Genomic DNA, 19,958 nt, shown 5'->3' with positions numbered 1-19,958 from the left:
ATTCTTCATTCCATGTTAATGTTTATGTTCTATACGTAAAGCTAGGGGGATTCATTTTTCTTTAATGGGGTAAGGCTTTAACACCTTATTAATGATTTCTCAGATCCATCTACCCCTGAACAAAACTCAGTCTTCTCTGAGTGAAACACCATTCTAGCCTTTTTTTTTATCCCGACTCCGAAATGCAGCAAGTGACTGTTGCGTGGAGACGTTGCTCGGATCTGGTGTGTTGCTGTTCCAGTATTAGACCTACACTCATCCCACAGTTACACACAGAAAAGACTTTCTCACAAGCAATAAGGACGCAACCACTACAATTTTTTTAATTTCACATTATCCAGATAACACAATTGACTTTCGTTTCTATGTTTGCAATGAAAGAAAATGCATTCATTAAGTACACCCCTGAATGAACAACTGATAGCCTTCAAGCACCTCCGAATCGGTATTTCCAAGACAACATTTTAGTTACTCCATTTCAGGACATGATTGTAGTTCATTTTACAAGGTTAAAGTGTTGCGTAGCTATAAGTTATTGCAATTCTTCTACTTTTAAGTTGGATAACTTGCAGTCAGTGAACAATTGTCTCAAAGTAACCTGGAGCAACTGCTATTTAGCACTTTAAGCTTATTACACTGAGTATAGCACACTCTTTTTGTATTAAGGCAAGAGAAACATATTTATATTTATTTATACAGTATAGATAGAATAATTTAATAGAACAGGTAAATAAAATCCAAGCATTTGCTACTTTGTCCACGTGTATCCTTCCTGATCCATCACTGGCCGTTTACACTCTTTGAACACTCATCACTACCCTCCAGCCCACCACTGAGAATTTAAGACTTCATACTACTATTGTCCATTGACGTGCAGCAGCGGTTCTCGGTGGACAATACGGAGGCCGCAAAAAATAAGGAGTGTAGGGAAGGGAACAATAGCAGATCAAGAGAACCAGACCATTGTTGGATAAGGTCACTTTTGAGAATAATTGACTAAGTTATGTTGACAAATTACATTTTAACTTAATTAACATGGATGAAATCAAAAGCCAAATAGATGGGTTTCTAGGAAAAAGGTGAACTAATAGTGGATCAACATCAACCAACAGGTGGCCACATCCCTTAGGGCACATACATTATCCCATTTCAAACTTTCTTTTCCTGTGACCGATTTGCAATGACATCTGAGAAATAATGGTATAATTATATTGCATACAAAATATTCAAAGTTATTTACATTGATGGACTATACACAAACATTTTGGTCACAAAATAACACCTGTAGAAGAATGAAGAGGTCCATTTGTTCATGCCGGATTTTTTTTCCGGGAGTGAATAAAGTCTTTTTCTATATTGCTAGCCTGAGCACCCTGAGATCGAGAGCAGATTTTCATTACCTAGTGCATATACAGTTTATTTAATAACAAAATCTAGTGGATAAACAAACAATATATCTTCATTTCCCAAAGAACATATTAATTCTTTCAGTTTGTTGGTCCTTCATTAAAGTATCAATCATTTAATATTGCATCACTTTGAAGATTGTTTCGTTTTTCAAATTGATGAGTGCTTTAAAAAGTATTATTTATCAAGCATTGATTTAAAACATTCCAGCTCAGTAACCTTATCAAAACGAAGGTAATCCATCCCAAAGTTGCAGGAGTGACATCATCAGAGTACAACTAAAGTTCTTGCTTTTCGTATAATATACTTTATAACAACCTGCCTTTGCTATAACCTTTCACTCTTGGGTAATGGTAAGAAAGATTTTTCCTTAAGGGATCTTCAGACTGTAGAAGGCTTCTCAATTTTCATCAGTGGGATATTTATCATCGCAGTACTTTCATGTTGTCCGTTGGATATCTCCTCTAATGTCTTGCATTCAGGGAACCAAACTGAGTGACTTTTTTCCCACCTCTGACACTTCTTAATGCCATCCTTGAGCGATCTGCTAATTGTTGTCAGAGAGCCATATTTCTTCTGCTCAGAAATGTGTTTGGTTGTTAGCCCAATCTCTTGAAGGAACTCAGAAATTTGTGAAGGTAGACTGTAGATGGGCATTTTATTAAATATCTCCGGTATGCATGATCTGTTCAAAAGATCCTCAAAGTATGCTACGACGTATGTTCCAGAAATATTCCCTTTAGTGATATCAGGAAGCACGCAGTTCAAGGAGGCCATAAATCCATCATATGGGTCATGCAGGGTTTCAGGATTCCCTGTGGAATTTAAGAATTCATTACATTTTATACTGGCATCCTTGGAAAAAAGGATGATGATTTTTCCACCTTCTTTTGAAATCTTAATCTTTTGAGAGTGGAACCATGGCAAAGGGCCTTGAATGCTGATTTCTCTACGTTTCCATAGTTCCACAACTACTTCGACATTTACGTTGACCAGTGCAGAAGCAAAGGTATTGACGAGCTTTTCAAACTGGCTGTGATCTGCCGAATACAGTAGAAGGACCCTATCTCGAATACCTGGAAAGAAGAAAGCATCATATTACTACGATACAATCAATGTGGAAGTGTATATATGGCTGTATATCCAGCCAGGTTTTGTTGGGTTGGCATCTGTGAAGGAACTTGTCTGGTTTCCTTCCTGGGTATGGTTAGGCTGACCTTCCAATTTACTCCAAGCCCTGTGAGTCTGTAAAATGAACGCTATATAAAATATATATCTTAGTTATGTGTGACACATCCTAAATATATTTTCTGTACAAATGTGGTCAATACTCTCTCGCAAATTAATTTACCTAGAAAGAAATTAAATTTTTGCATATCACAAAGTGCATTTATTCAGACGTGTTAATTGGCTTCTGTAAATAACCTTTTGGAGTAACTTAATTGGAAAAGTAAATGGAATTGAAAGGCACTAAGTTGCAAGGGTACCGGGAAATAACAAACACAACAAAATCTGCAGATGCTGGAAAACCAAGCAACACACACAAAACGATTGAGGAACTCAGCAGGCCAGGCAGCATCTATGGAAAAAAGTGCACAGTCAATGTTTCAGGCTGAGACCCTTCATCGGGTCTAGAAAGGAAGGCGAGAAGTCAGAGTAAGAAGGTGGGGAGAACAGAGGAAGAAGTACAAAGTGGCAGGTGATAAGTGAAACCAGGTGACGTAAAGAGCTGGGAAGCTGATCGGTGAAAGAGATAAGGGGCTGGAGAAGGGGGAATTTGATAGGAGAGGACAGAAGACCATGGAAGAAAGGGAAGGGGGAGGTACACCAGAGGGAGGTAATGGGCTGGTAGGGAAATAAAGTGAGAGAGGGATACAAGAATGGGGAACGGTGGTGGGGGCACAATTACTGGAAGTTGGAGAAATCAATGTCCATGTCATCAGGTTGGAGGCTACTCAGACAGAATATGAGATATTGCTCCTCAAGCCCGAGTGTGTAGGTTGGGACATGGCTTCTCCGAGCACCTGCACTCCACCTACCAGAAAAGATGGGATCTCCCTGTAGCCACTCATTTCAATTACACTTCTCATTCCCATTTTGATATGTCGGTCCACAGCCTCCTCTACTCCCACAATGAGGCCATGCTCATTTTGGAGGAGCAACACCTTATATTCCATCTGGGTGGCTTTCAACTTGTTGGCATGAACATCAATTTCTTGAACTTCCAGTAATTGCCCCCCTTCTCCATTCCCCATCCCCTTTTCCCTCTCTCACCATATCTCCTTACCAGCCCATCGCCTCCCTCTGGTGCTTCTCCCCCACTTCCCTTTCTTCCATGGTCTTCTGTCCTCTCCTATCAGATTCCCCCCTCCTCCAGCCCTTTATCTCTTTCACCATTCAACTTCCCGGTTCTTTACCTCACCCCTCCCCATCTCCTGGTTTCACCTATCGCTGGCCACCTTGTACTCCTTATTCCCCTCCCCCCCACCTTCTTACTCCGATATCATCCCTTCCGTTCTCGTGCTGATAAAGTGTCTCAGCCCAAAACATTGACTGTACTCATTTCCATAGGTGCTGCCTGGCCTGCTGAGTTCCTTCAGCATTTTGTGTGTGTTGCCATGGAAATAATAAGATGGGGAGTGGGTCTAATGGGATTTCTCTCCTGGGAACTCGTACAGACATGCTAGGCCAAGTGGCCTCCATCCATATTGCTCAAACATAAAATTTACCTGGAGTTGTTACATTATAATCACACTTGATCATCTTTGTGCAACCTGCAGGGAAAAGATCAGAATCTAAGTTAACGTAGCTGGCACAGAGGGATCAATAAGCACTGAATATAACCAAACTTATTTTGTGTTAGATGGAGGAGTCATTGTATGTGTTTGTAGTAACAACCATTGGTTGATGTACAATATTATGTACAGGGTAGTTAGGCTAACAACTAGATAGAGATGGAAGACAAAATGGATGAACCACCATTTCAATGAATGTGAAGTTACCTTGGAAGAGATTATTAGAGAACTGTAACACTAACACTATGAACTAAAGACCAGGTCAAAACAGATGTACTCTGAAACAAGCAAATGACATGGTCAGCAAAGCACAATAATATATTAAGATGGGGGTCAGGAATTTCAACCAGCTGGCTTTTCTCCTAACACATGACCGCCTGCTTACAGCTACATTCTCACAATATGCAAATTTTCCCTGTTTTGTGTTACTGCACTGGGTTTCACAACTGATCGTTTACATTGTACGTTGTGGGCTATCTGCCTTGGGTTTAGATTAGGAAATAGGATAGCAATCCCAGCATTTATTTATTTTGACTGATTGCTGTGAAGTACCATATCCCATATTTATATATGGTGGATTCAGATTAATTGGGCCATAAATTAATTGAAGCAGCCAATTATTTGGGGCACTACATGGTGCTTAAATGAACAGCTTTTAAATAGCATCAGTTGCCTGTGTTTGTGTTCAAAAAGCAGTGATCTTTGTCATAATAGTTGGCGAGAAATAAGCAGTAAAACAATTTGGAATTGTTTTGCTCACTACAGTTTCAAACATGCAGGCTTGGAAATACCAGAAGCAGCCAGGAGTGAAAATAAAAGGATTTCCCTACTTCAACAAGTTAGGAACTATGAAGGTATTGGCGATCATTTTGAATGTTACAATGAAATGGAGATTTGGAGGATGCAATTGTAGATGGCATTGTATGAAGACAGTCCACTACCTACACCAGGTGCCTGCGCTGATTTTATTCATCTACAGTCAATCGAAAGAACACTGCAGTGTATCCTGGATGAATTCCTCTGCCCATAACTACTCAGAACTAAAATAACATTTTATAACTGAGGAGGTATTGGTAGAATTCTAATTTGTTCTGTATTTCATTTAAATACGTAAAATTGTTACTCAGTTAAACGTTGGTTTGCCTTATTTATACCTTTTAATTATTTCCATGAAACTTCGGCTAATTGCGACAGCCGCCTAATTGGGTCAAAATGTACTGATCCCCTTGTGTCTCAATTAACTGGAATCCACTGTATGTATTATATGACATTTATAGATTTAACAAAAGTTAAAGTTCAAGTTTAATTGTTATTCAGTCATACACGAATATCCATAAATACAGCTAAATGAAACAGAATACTCTGGGGCCAAGTTGCAAAACACAGTACCAACAGTCACACACAGCACGGCACATATAAGATATCAGTAAAATACAGTCACACAATAAGAAATGGAGTCCAAGACCCTGATCCCATAAGTGTTGCAGGAGTCTGCAGTCGAACAGCTGATCTTCTGCTAAGTGAAACAGGAGGAGGGGCAGCACCAACTTCAGCTTGGACGCCATGCCACACCGCCTCTATTGGAGTGCGACGACTCTGACGCCTCCCTCCTGGGCAGCTGACACTCGCTAAGCTGAGGCCACGCTGTCGTCCACCAAGAAATCAGTCAATTGGACTTACAACATTTCATATTAACAATGTCCCGCAGTGTCGTCTGATCACAAAAAAGCAACTAAGACCATCACTCGCTGTCAGACTGCACACTGCCTTCATGCACCGACTGCTCTGACACCTCTCGGACATAAGCAGCAGCATAATCTGCACCAAGTCTAGCTCCTTCACATTCTCTGCCAACAAGCAACTCATTGATGGGGTAGGCCTGCAGTACTTTAAATTCTTAATGTTCAGCAGGGTCTTGTGATCATAAAAAATGTTAAAAAAGGGCAATATCACCTTTGGTTGACCCCATAGAACCCTCTGCCATCGAGTGCACCACCGTGTTACCAGGAGTTATCTTGCCAAAGTGATGGTCTGAACAAACTTTCTGTTTACTGATATTGTAAGGAAAAGCCATGGAGATTTACAACTCGTGGAGGCTCACCTAATCATATTCCTAAGCCCTCATATTCATATAGAATCTTTCATGACAGTTACATGTCTCAGAACATTATGTAATTAAGTTCTTATCAGGCAAAGCTATAGCTGTAATGGAGGAAATGCTGCAGCCAATTTGCATTGAATTTGGTGCCACAAACAAAGTTAAGCAAGCTGACACTCAATCTCAGTTATGTTGAGGGATTGATTAAGTATTGCTAATATTAAACAATTCAAAGATCTCACCAGCTGCTTTTAGAAAGAGAGCCACAGAATCGTTTAAATCCATGAGAAGTTCAGAAGGAGTCTTGATTTATCTAAAACACTCCCATACTGTACTGTAATGTTAGATTCTGTTTTGTGTCCAAGGCCCTGAACCCAGATTTGAATCCACCAATGGCTGACAATTAAATCTTAGAAGTGTTTGGCTGCCGAAATACCTTTGCATCTGAATTGATTTAACAATGTGAAGTGACAGAATGGTTTAACTGCATCACTTCATGCTAGGGAAGCCCTACAATGGGTATTCAACACTGCCCAACCCATCACTAGAAGCAGCCTACCCACAACAAGGACAGATGCACAGAAAAGTGCTGAAAAAGGGCCAGTAACTTCATAAAGGATCCAGGCACCCTGCTCGTGGACTGTTGGTCCCACTCTCAACAGGGAGGAGGTTATGCAACATGCACACAACCACCACCAGACTCTAAAACAGTTACTTTCCCCGAACAGTAAGGATGATCAACACCCCTCCACACCCCCAACCATCATTGCTTTATCATTTCCACTTAGTCACTTTATGTACAGGTGCTCCTGTGTCTAGTGTCACTTTATGGATATACAATTGAAGATAATACCCAGCAATCTTCTGAGACACACGTGGGGAGTCAAAACCCATTATGTTTTTAGGTGTTTCAGGGTTATATGACAGAAGATGAAATTCCAAGGTACACAGATAAAATTTAATTCCCATTCTAAAGTCATAAATTCTGTGCTTATTTTCCTCCACATGTTGAAAATCATGAGAAGGTTTTCATTGATGAGTTACATTCACGTGATGTCCATGTATAATCTCTATGCCAAGTCTTCATATCAGACTCCGCTTACCTTTAAGAAGTACTTTTTTGACCATAAGTATGGCAATCATGACTATAGCCAGTATTAGTAATAATACCATTAATAAAGTCCATCGCACTCTTGCATCTGCAAAATGAACAGAATAACCCAAAGTAAGCGAAAAAAACAGTTTAAAGTACTAATTAAAATTAATATAACTCTATGTAACTAGTAGAGTGGATAGGGGAGAACCAGTGGATGTGGTATATTTGGATTTTCAAAAGGCTTTTGACAAGGTCCCACACAGGAGATTAGTGTGCAAACTTAAAGCACACAGTATTGGGGGTAAGGTATTGGTGTGGATAGAGAATTGGTTAGCAGACAGGAAGCAAAGAGTGGGAATAAACGGGACTAGTGGGGTACCGCAAGACTCAGTGCTGGGACCCCAGTTGTTTACAATATATATTAATGACTTAGATGAAGGAATTAAATGCAGCATTTCCAAGTTTGCGGATGACACGAAGCTGGGCGGCAGTGTTAGCTGTGAGGAGGATGCTAAGAGGATGCAGGGTGACTTGGATAGGTTGGGTGAGCGGGCAAATTCATGGCAGATGCAATTTAATGTGGATAAATGTGAGGTTATCCACTTTGGTGGCAAAAACAGGAAAACAGATTATTATCTGAATGGTGGCCGATTAGGAAAAGGGGAGGTGCAACGAGACCTGGGTGTCATTATACACCAGTCATTGAAAGTGGGCATGCAGGTACAGCAGGCGGTGAAAAAGGCGAATGGTATGCTGGCATTCATAGCAAGAGGATTCGAGTACAGGAGCAGGGAGGTACTACTGCAGTTGTACAAGGCCTTGGTGAGACCACACCTGGAGTATTGTGTGCAGTTTTGGTCCCCTAATCTGAGGAAAGACATCCTTGCCATAGAAGGAGTACAAAGAAATTCACCAGATTGATTCCTGGGATGGCAGGACTTTCATATGATGAAAGACTGGATCAACTAGGCTTATACTCGTTGGAATTTAGAAGATTGAGGGGGGGATCTTATTGAAACGTATAAAATCCTAAAGGGATTGGACAGGCTAGATGCAGGAAGATTGTTCCCGATGTTGGGGAAGTCCAGAACGAGGGGTCACAGTTTGAGGATAAAGGGGAAGCCTTTTAGGACCGAGATTAGGAAAAACTTCTTCACACAGAGAGTGGTGAATCTGTGGAATTCTCTGCCACAGGAAACAGTTGAGGCCAGTTCATTGGCTATATTTAAGAGGGAGTTAGATATGGTACAGGGTTCTGAGTTGGATGATCAGCCATGATCATACTGAATGGCGGTGCAGGCTCGAAGGGCCGAATGGCCTACTCCTGCACCTATTTTCTATGTTTCTATGAACCCTGTAGAGAGACTAAAGCACTGCCCAAGCTGAATGGTTTTGGGAGATATCTCTGAATATCTAGTTAGGTTAATTGCACATCTTACACCAGGCTTGAATATACGATGAAGGAAGGCACAAGGCATAAAGCCTGTTTTGTACAAAATCAGCTGAGGCACCAGGCTTAGAATCAGTTTCAATCTATTAACGCAAGAGATACTGCAGGTGCTGGAAATCTGGAGCAACACACACAAAATGCTGGAGGAACTCAGCAGGTCAAGCAGCATCTATGGAGAGGAACAAACATTTGACGTTTCAGGCCAAGTATCTTCAACTACAGTGGACAGAACTGATTTTGGTTGTAATAGCCTCTTGACATTGTCTTCAAAAATAGAATGTCAGAGGATTGCTACAGTGATGAACCTGCATTCCGTATTTCTAAATATTCAACAAAAAGGAAGTAATGACACAGAAATAGTTCGCTCAATAGGTGGCCAGGAGAAATTTGGAAGCATATGGAAATGTTTCATATTTTGTTGATTATAGGCATCCGTTAGTCTCGTGAGACCATGGATTTGCGCAGTGGAAGGTTTCCAGGGTGCAGTCCTGGGCAAGGTTGTATGGAAGACCGGCAGTTGCCCATGCTGCAAGTCTCCCCTCTCCACGCCAAGGGAAGGGCACTGGGGCCGATACAGCTTGGCATCGGTGTTGTCGCAGAGCTATGTGTGGTTAAGTGCCTTGCTCAAGGACACAACATGCTGTCTCAGCTGAGGCTCGAACTAGTGACCTTCAGATCACTAGACCAATGCCTTAACCACTTGGCCACGTGCCAACATTTTGTTGATTAGTGCACCCATATCTATTTACTACTATTCATCACTTAGCACCCTCTTCTCCATTTCATATCAGGAAAACCCCGCAGGGCTCCAGCAACACATACATAAATGGCTTAGCAATCAGAGGTCTGAACCATGGACATCTTACAAGGGCAACCAGAGAGTTTATGTTCAGTTAGCAAAAGTATCTGGAATAAAAATCTATCATTATTAATAATGACAATGACCAAACTTTATTGCTATAAAAACCCAAATGGCTCAAAGATATCAGCCATTCTTATTTGCATTGGCCCATAGATGCAAATAAGAATGGCTGATATCTTTGAGCCATTTGGGTTTTTATAGCAATAATGTTTAAAGCAATAAAGACTGTCTAGTAAACGGATGTGGGAGAGATGTTCTACAGAGATGTCAAAAGTTAAGCTAGAATATTCATTCCAACCGCGTCATAATATTTAACAAATATTGTTGACTCATCCATCAAAATTCAGATATATCCGATCCCACCATTACTGTAGGAGAGTTTTACTTGACACAGCAAACACAATTGAAAATGCTACTATAAAGTCTTAACATTGCTTAATGACATATACCACAAGCAAAGAGTGTAACAAGTAAAGAAAATGAGCTGAAGCCACTTAGTGCAACACTAGGTAGATAGATAGATAGATACCTTATTGATCCCAAAGGAAATTACAGTGTCACAGGATCATTACATGTGCACAGATATACAAATATTAGAAGAGAAGCAAGAAAGAATAAAAATAGGTTACAGTCTAACAGGAGGGGTCATCACTTCCCCGGCTACAGGTTGACTCATTATAGAGCCTAATGGCCGAGGGTAAGAATGACCTCATATAACACTCTTTGGAGCAGTGCAGTTGTCTTAGTCTATTACTAAAAGTGTTCCTCTGTTCAGTCATGGTGCAGAGTGTGAGAAGTATTGTCCAGAATTGCCAGGATTTTCCGGAGGATCCTTCGTTCTATCACAGCCCCAGTGTGTCCAGTTTAAATCCTATAACAGAGCCATCCTTTCTCATCAGTTTATTGAGCCTGTTGGCATCACCCGTGTTGATGCCATTGCCCCAGCACAGCACCGCATAGGAGATTACCACTGGTGACAGCAGACCGGTAGAACATGTGAAGGAGAGGCTTGCATACTCCTAAGACCTCAGTCTCCTCAGGAAGTCGAGGCAACTCTTGTACACAGCCTCTATGTTGGTGCTCCACTCAAGTCAGTTATTCAGGTGCATCACAGGTACTTGTAGGTAACAAGTAACAGGTAGTGGTGCAGGCTTAGCCTTACTAAAGTCCATCAGCATCTCCTTTGTCTTACTGATGTTGAGCTGCAGATGATTCAGCTTGTACCATTTGACTAAGTCCTCCACCAGGACCCTATATTCATCCTCCCATCCTCCCTTTATTATCCAACTATTGCTGAGTCATCAGAGAATTTCTGCAAATGATGTGAATCAGTGTTGCATCTGAAGTCCAAGGTATACAGAGTGAACAGGAAGGGAGCCAATACAGTCCCGTGAGGGACCCCAGTGCTGTTTATAGCCACGTTTGACACACAGCTCTGAGCCACACAAACTGTGGTCTGCCAGTCAGGTAGTCCATTATCCAGGTTACAATGGAAGTACCAAACTGCATTGAACAGAGCTTTCCTCCCAGCAAAAAGGGCAGTGTGGTATTGAAGGCACTTGAGAAATTTAAAAAAAAACATGATCCTCACGGTGCTGTCCTGCTTATCCAAATGGGAGTAGGCTCTATTCAGCAGGTAGATGACAGCATCGTCAACTCCAAAGTACCCCTGGTAGGCAAACTGCAGGGGATCGAGGGCTGATCTGACCAGGGGTCGGAAGAGAGCCAAGACTGGCTTCTCTAGGGTCTTCATGTTGTGTGAGGTCAGGGCTACTGGACGTTAGTCATTCAAGACTTTAGGTCGTCCAGTCTTGGGTAATGGGACCACACATGATGTCTTCCAAGCTGTTGGAGCCTTTTCCAGGCTGAGAGTCGGACTGAAAAGGCTCTGGAGAACTCCACACAGCTGCTCAGCACACTCCTCCAGGACCTTGGGGTTCACTCCATCCGGTCCCAATGCTTTGCCGTGTCTGAGTTTCCCCAGAGACCTTCTTCCCATGATGACCGGGGAGTTGGTGGAAGATGGGGACTGGGGAAGGTGAAGATTGGGACGATAGTAGTTAGTATGTGGAAGTGTAGATGGTAGGCGCTGGAGGGGATGTAGACAGTGATAGCCTGTGTTGTTTATCCATGTGTTGAACAAGAGGGGGGAGGAGGAAGGAGGAGGAGGAGGAGGAAGAGGTGAGGAGGAAGGAGGGGGGAGAAGGAAGGAGGGGGGAGGAGGAAGGAGGGGGAGGAGGAAGGAGGGGGAGGAGGAAGGAGGGGGAGGAGGAAGGGAGGAGGGAGGAGGAAGGGAGGAGGGAGGAGGAAGGGAGGAGGGAGGAGGAAGGGAGGAGGGAGGGAGGAGGGAGGAGGGAGGAGGGAGGAGGGAGGAGGGAGGAGGGGAGGCATTGGTACTGAGGGAGCATTGGGTGCCTTGGCTCCTGGACTGGTGTGATGAGGGTGATGTGAACAGGACAGCCTTATATCTGTTACTTAGAAATAAGCTTATGAAGCACACCATTCCTGGATACAAGTGCTCAGATCAATCAGAGAGGGGGTAAAGAAGACACGGTGTTGATTATTGGAAGAATGAGAGCTGTAAGATTTTATTTATTTTATTTAGAGAAACTGCATGGAATGGGCCCTTCCAGTACATCTTTGGACTGTGGGAGGAAACCACACATTCCATGGGGAGGATGTACAGAGACTCCTCAGAGAGAATGCCAGGATTGAACTCCGAGTATCAACTCCACGAGCTGTAATGGCATTGCACTAACCACTATGCTACTGTGGCATCCACTAAGTGATAACAATAAATTATATGATGAAAAGTTCAACAAATGGAGTGATATGGAATTGACTAAAGAACAAAAATAGAGGGCATGACTAAGTTGCTAGCTGTCCAAAAGTCAGATTGGAGATGGAAAAGCAAATTTACAAGCATGAGTAAATTGCTCCCCACCAATGAGCACATTCACACAGAGCGTTATTGCAGGAAAGCAGTATTCATCGTCGGGGATCCCATCATCCAGACCATGCTCTCTTCTCACTGCTTCCAGCAAAAAGTACTATGGAGAAAAGTAAAAGTGGCAGGCCAACAAATCCAGGGCAAGCATTAAAAAGGGCCACTTTTCAACATAATTGTATAAGGGCTAAGAGAGTTGTAAAAGAGCGCCTGAAGGCTTTGTGTGTCAATGCAAGGAGCATTCGTAATAAGGTGGATGAATTGAAAGTGCAGATTGTTATTAGTGATTATGATATAGTTGGGATCACAGAGACATGGCTCCAGGGTGACCAGGGATGGGAGCTCAACGTTCAGGGATATTCAATATTCAGGAGGGATAGACATGAAGGGAGGGGAGGTGGGGTGGCGTTGCTGGTTAAAGAAGAGACTAACGCAATAGAAAGGAAGGACATAAGCTGGGAAGATGTGGAATCGATATGGGTAGAGCTGCGTAACACTAAGGGGCAGAAGACGCTGGTGGGAGTTGTGTACAGGCCACCTAACAGTAGTAGTGAGGTCAGAGATGTTATTAAACAGGAAATTAGAAATGTGTGCAATAAAGGAACAGCAGTTATAATGGGTGACTTCAATCTACATGTAGATTGGGTGAACCAAATTGGTAAAGGTGCTGAGGAAGAGGATTTCTTGGAATGTATGCGGGATGGTTTTTTGAACCAACATGTCGAGGAACCAACTAGAGAGCAGGCTATTCTGGACTGGGTTATGAGCAATGAGGAAGGGTTAATTAGCAATCTTGTCATGAGAGGCCCCTTGGGTAAGAGTGACCATAATATGGTGGAATTCTTCATTAAGATGGAGAGTGACATAGTTAATTCAGAAACAAAGTTCTGAACTTAAAGAGGGGTAACTTTGAAGGTATGAGACGTGAATTAGCTAAGATAGACTGGCAAATGACACTTAAAGAATTGACGGTGGATATGCAATGGCAAGCATTTAAAGGTTGCATGGATGAACTACAACAATTGTTCATCCCAGTTCGGCAAAAGAATAAATCAAGGAAGGTAGTGCACCCGTGGCTGACAAGAGAAATTAGGGATAGTATCAATTCCAAAGAAGAAGCATACAAATTAGCCAGAGAAAGTGGCTCACCTGAGGACTGGGAGAAATTCAGAGATCAGCAGAGGAGGTCAAAGGGCTTAATTAGGAAGAGGAAAAAAGATTATGAGAGAAAACTGGCAGGGAACATAAAAATGGACTGTAAAAGCTTTTATAGATATGTAAAAAGGAAAAGACTGGTAAAGAAAAATGTAGGTCCCCTGCAGACAGAAACAGGTGAATTGATTATGGGGAGCAAGGACATGGCAGACCAATTGAATAATTACTTTGGTTCTGTCTTCACGAAGGAGGACATAAATAATTTTCCAGAAATAGTAGGGGACAGAGGGTCCAGTGAGATGGAGGAACTGAGCAAAATACATGTTAGTAGGGCAGTGGTGTTAGGTAAATTGAAGGGATTGAAGGCAGATAAATCCCTAGGGTCAGATGGTCTGCATCCCAGAGTGCTTAAGGAAGTAGCCCAAGAAATAGTGGATGCATTAGTGATAATTTTTCAAAACTCGTTAGATTCTGGACTAGTTCCTGAGGATTGGAGGATGGCTAATGTAACTCCACTTTTTAAAAAAGGAGGGAGAGAGAAACCGGGGAATTATAGACCGGTTAGCCTAATGTCGGTGGTGGGGAAACTGCTGGAGTCAGTTATCAAGGATGTGATAACAGCACATTTGGAAAGCGGTGAAATGATCGGACAAAGTCAGCATGGATTTGTGAAAGGAAAATCATGTCTGACGAATCTCATAGAATTTTTTGAGGATGTAGCTAGTAGAGTGGATAGGGGAGAACCAGTGGATGTGGTATATTTGGATTTTCAGAAGGCTTTTGACAAGGTCCCACACAGGAGATTAGTGTGCAAACTTAAAGCACACGGTATTGGGGGTAAGGTATTGGTGTGGGTGGAGAGTTGGGTAGCAGACAGGAAGCAAAGAGTGGGAATAAACGGGACCTTTTCAGAATGGCAGGCGGTGACTAGTGGGGTACCGCAAGGCTCAGTGCTGGGACCCCAGTTGTTTACAATATATATTAATGACTTGGATGAGGGAATTAAATGCAGCATTTCCAAGTTTGCGGATGACACGAAGCTGGGTGGCAGCGTTAGCTGTGAGGAGGATGCTAAGAGGATGCAGGTTGACTTGGATAGGTTGGGTGAGTGGGCAAATTCATGGCAGATGCAATTTAATGTGGATAAATGTGAAGTTATCCACTTTGGTGGCAAAAATAGGAAAACAGATTACTATCTGAATGGTGGCCGATTAGGAAAAGGGGAGGTGCAACGAGACCTGGGTGTCATTATACACCAGTCATTGAAAGTGGGCATGCAGGTACAGCAGGCGGTGAAAAAGGCGAATGGTATGCTGGCATTTATAGCGAGTGGATTCGAGTACAGGAGCAGGGAGGTACTACTGCAGTTGTACAAGGCCTTGGTGAGACCACACCTGGAGTATTGTGTGCAGTTTTGGTCCCCTAATCTGAGGAAAGACATCCTTGCCATAGAGGGAGTACAAAGAAGGTTCACCAGATTGATTCCTGGGATGGCAGGACTTTCATATGAAGAAAGACTGGATGAACTGGGCTTGTACTCGTTGGAATTTAGAAGATTGAGGGGGGATCTGATTGAAACATATAAGATCCTAAAGGGATTGGACAGGCTAGATGCAGGAAGATTGTTCCCGATGTTGGGGAAGTCCAGAACGAGGGGTCACAGTTTGAGGATAGAGGGGAAGCCTTTTAGGACTGAGATTAGGAAAAACTTCTTCACTCAGAGAGTGGTGAATCTGTGGAATTCTCTGCCACAGGAAACAGTTGAGGCCAGTTCATTGGCTATATTTAAGAGGGAGTTAGATATGGCCCTTGTGGCTACGGGGGTTAGGGGGTATGCAGGGAAGGCTGGGGCGGGGTTCTGAGTTGGATGATCAGCCATGATCATAATAAATGGCGGTGCAGGCTCGAAGGGCCAAATGGCCTACTCCTGCACCTATTTTCTATGTTTCTATGTTTCTATCAGGAAGGTGGTAGTGGAGTCTCAGGACTCACACTACCAGGTTCAGCAACAGTAATTACCCCTCAACCACCTGCTCTTGAACCAGCAGTGAGGACTTCACTCAACTTCACTCGTCCCATCACTGAAATGTTCCCACAACCTATGGACTCACTTTCAAGGTCTTGTTGATATTTATTACTTGCTTGCTTGCTGAATTAGTGATTGATTGACAGATAGTATTTGCACAGTTGTCTTTTGTACACCAGTTGAATGCCAAAGTTGATGCAGTTTTTAGAACATTAGAAAGTCTTTGAGAAGAACAGGCCACTCCGCCCAGCAAAGCTTGCCAAATTCCTATTCACATAGTGTGTTGAAATAACTTTCAAGTTTAGATTTGAAAGTCTCTAGAATACTCCTCTCAACTACACAACTGGGTAGTTTGTTCCTTGTGTCCACAACTCACTGTGTAAAGAAATGCTTCCTGATGCTAGTCTGAAATCTCCCTTTAACCAGTCTCCACATATGGCCCCGTGTCCTTGTTGATGGGTTAAGTTTTAAGTACCAGCTGGCATCCACCTTATTTATACCCTCAATGATTTTGAACACTTCTATCAAGTCTCCTCTCATTCTGCGTTTACTTAGGCTAAAGAGATTCAATTCTTTCAATCTTTCTTCATAGATCACACCCTGCAGACCCAGAATGAGTCTCATCGCCCTTCTCTAAACTCTCTCCAGTGTCTTCTCATCCCTCACAACATGGAGACCAAGATTGTACACAGTACTCAAGGTGTAGCCTTACAAGTAGTATACAGCTTAAGGAGACTGCCTGTAGACTTGAATTCCACTGAGTGCATTACATAGCCCAACATTTTACTAGCCTTCCTAATCGCTTCTATGCATTGTCTAGATGTTGATAGTGATGAGTCTACTAAACTCTTCTCATACATCGATTCTATGAGGGGTGATTGATAAGTTTGTGGCCTAAGCTAGGAGGAGTCAATTTCAGAAAACCTACCACATTTATGTTTCCTACATTTACACACTTAGTCCAGTGGTCATGGAGCATACGGATCCCTTCTTTGTAGAAGTTGGCGTCTTGGACCTCCAGAAGTGGTCCACAGCAGGGGTGATTGAAAAGTTCGTGGCTCAAGGTAGAAGGAGATGTTATTCACTTCAAACTTTCTGCACCTTCACTCAAAGAATTGAACTGAACGTGCATGTAACAAGAGCTGTATAACTCATCTCCTTCTACCTTAGGCCACAAATTTATCAGTTACCCCTGCTGTGGACCACCTGGAGGTCCAAGATGCTCTCATTACATGCTCACGCAGTTCAACTCTTTGAGTGATAATGCAGGAAGTTTGATGTTAATAACTCATCTCCTTCTACCTTAGGCCACAAACTTATCAATCACCCCTGCTGTGGACCACTTCTACGAAGAAGGGATCCGTATGCTCCACGACCGCTGGACTAAGTGTGTACATGTAGGAGGGCACTATGTTGAAAACTAAATGTGCTAAGTTTTCTAAAATTGACTCCTTCTACCTTAGGACACGAACTTATCGATCACCCCTCGTATTATGCTTATTCTGTTATGGATTTATTGAGTATGCAGGCAAGAAAATGAATCTCAGGGTTGCAAGTGGTGACACATATGTACTTTGACAATAAACTTACTTTGAACTTTCTGGTAAACACTAAAGTAACAGTGGGAGATTTCTATTATCCTGATACTCAAAGTTCAAAGTAAAATTTGTTATCGGTGTACACGTCACCATGAGATTCTTTTTCTGCAGGGATACTTAGCAATTCTGTAGAACGGTAACTGTAAGCAGTATCAATGGACAACAAACTGTGCCATTGTAAATATAAATAAACAGCAATAAGTAACGAGCATGAAATAACAAGATATTGTTATTGACTGAAGACCCACCTTCATTCATTCAGAGACACCTTCTCTTCCACCATCAGAGAGATCTCTGAATGGTCCATCAACACTATTCTTCTGCTCTGCCATTCCATCATGGCTGATTTACTATCCTTCCCAACAACATTCTCCTGCCTTCTCCCCATAACCTTTGACACCCTAACTAATCAAGAACCTATCAACCTCCACTTTAAATATACACCATGACCTGGCTTCCACAGCCATCCATTAAATGAATTCCACAGATTCACCACCCTCTGGCTAAAGAAATTCCTCCTCATCTCCGTTCTAAATGGAATTCCCTCTATTCTTTTGCAGTATTTATTTAGTTTTTGTAACATAGTAACTTTTATGTCTTGCACTGAACTACTGCCACAAAACAACAAATTTTATGAGCTATGGCAGTGATGCCCACTGCCAGAGCGTAACACGCATTAAGGTTAGTTTAGGCCTGTGACAATAAAGCTGCTTCTGATGCTAATGTCCTTGATCATTACCATTGTACACTGTTACTGTACAATGCGATAATTTCAAAACTGATCAAGCATTTTAAAATAGGGTATCATTCTTGAAATATGGCCAGGCAAAAGATGAATGCTCTTCCACCATAATTTCTAACCTACTGGCCAGCATTGGCCTCATTCTAATATCATCTATGTCAGGGGACCCGGCCAGACTGCATGACAAGAACAGCATAAAAACAGCCAATGCTGCTAGCTGCAAACATTTCAAAACTTGCATACTGTATCTTGCAATAAAACATTGTTAATAAATTACATGATACTTACATATCTCAAAGGGACACAGAGTGATTCGTGGTGAGAAGTTCACATCGGATCGCCAGACCTGAAAGATACAGACCAGTTTGGATAAAGCACCTCTTTATTCAGTATTCAGTAGCCACATCTTTGATAGAGATGTTGAAATACGCTCCAGGCTGCCTTGGCACCTTCTGAAAGAAAGCCGCAATCTGCCTCCACCAAGGATGGGGTCACTGGAAAATGACTTGGGATGTTCTGATGAGAGATGATGAGGTGTTACATAAATCGGACTCTTTCTATACTGGAAGAGTCCCAGATTTCTGGCCATGATGGAAACAGTTTCCTTTAACTGGGAACAATTATATTTTACAATACAGGACTACATTGTGTACGTATATACATTATGTATGATGCACACGCTGTGGCGACTTTAATAGGTAACCTGCTCGTTAATGCAAATAACTGATCAGCCAATCATGCAGCAGCAATTCAAGCATAAAAGCATGCAGGCATAGTCAAGAAGTTCAGTTGTTGTTCAGACCAAACATCAGAATGGGGATGAAATGTGATCCAAGTGACTTTGACTGTGGAATGATTGTTGGTGCCAGACAGAGTGGATTGAGCATTTCAGAAATTGCTGATCTCCTGGGATATTCACACACAACAGTCTCTAAAGTTTACAGAGAATGTTGTGAAAAACCAAAAAAGCATCCAGTGAGCAGCAATTGTTAATGAGAGAGGTCAGAGGAGAATGGCCAGACTGGTTCAAGCTGACAGTAACTCAAAGAACCACTCCTTACAACATTGGTGTGCAAAAGAGCATCTACGAATGCACAACATGTCAAACCTTGAAGTGATGAAGGTACAGTAACAGAAGACCACAGACATGTACTCAGTGGTCACTTACTGGGTACAGGAAGTACCTAATAAAGTGGCCACTGAATGTATATACATACACCTCGAGCAAGATGATAACAAGGTTGGTCCATTCAAGGATAAAGGAAGGAGCATATTGTATGCTTGGAGGTGGAGGATGAGGATGAAGACCTAAATGAGTACTTTGCTTCGGTATTTATGAAAGAGAAGGATGTGGGCGATAAGGAGATCAGTGTGTTAATTTGCTAGCACATTTCAAGCTAAATAAAGTAGCAGTATTAGCTCTCTTAAAGAACATGAAGGTGGATATGACCCCAGGGCCTGACGGGATATACCCCAGGTTATTGAGTGAGGCAAGAAATGAGATTACTGGGCCCTTAATGTCCTGTCTAGTCACAGGACAAATCATGGAGGAGAGGCAAGTAGCTAATGTTGTCGCATTATTCAAGAAGAGAAAAAGGGATGATCCTGGAAATCGGTGAGTCTCACATCAATGGAAGGGAAGCTACTAGAGAAGATTCTTAGGTAAACGATTTGTAAGCATTTGGAAAACCACAGTTTAATTAGAGACCATCAGCATGGCTTTGTGCAGTGCAAGGTGTGTCTTAATTGACTGAGTTTTCTGAGGAGATGAAGGCAGAGTTG

General features: G+C 42.3%; 1 protein-coding gene across 4 annotated transcripts in view; it reads right to left on the bottom strand.

Moving 5' to 3' along the window:
• Positions 1 to 297: 297 nt before the first annotated feature.
• LOC140211240 (interleukin-17 receptor C-like) overlaps positions 298 to 19,958 on the bottom strand; it is a 102,354-nt gene continuing 82,693 nt past the window's right edge. For all 4 annotated transcript variants that reach the window (XM_072280882.1, XM_072280883.1, XM_072280885.1 and 1 more), the window contains 4 exons: positions 18,465 to 18,522; positions 7,404 to 7,499; positions 4,137 to 4,181; positions 298 to 2,483 (listed from right to left, as the gene is read on the bottom strand). In XM_072280882.1, the coding sequence (XP_072136983.1) occupies positions 1,789 to 2,483; positions 4,137 to 4,181; positions 7,404 to 7,499; positions 18,465 to 18,522 (894 nt within the window). In that variant the 3' untranslated portion in view covers positions 298 to 1,788. The remainder of the gene's footprint in view (positions 2,484 to 4,136; positions 4,182 to 7,403; positions 7,500 to 18,464; positions 18,523 to 19,958) is intronic.

The sequence above is a fragment of the Mobula birostris genome, chromosome 16, assembly GCF_030028105.1.
Source record: "Mobula birostris isolate sMobBir1 chromosome 16, sMobBir1.hap1, whole genome shotgun sequence".
Taxonomy (NCBI): Eukaryota; Metazoa; Chordata; class Chondrichthyes; order Myliobatiformes; family Myliobatidae; genus Mobula; species Mobula birostris.
The sequence above is the reverse complement of the archived record's forward strand: the minus strand, read 5'-3'. Positions and strand labels throughout refer to the sequence as shown.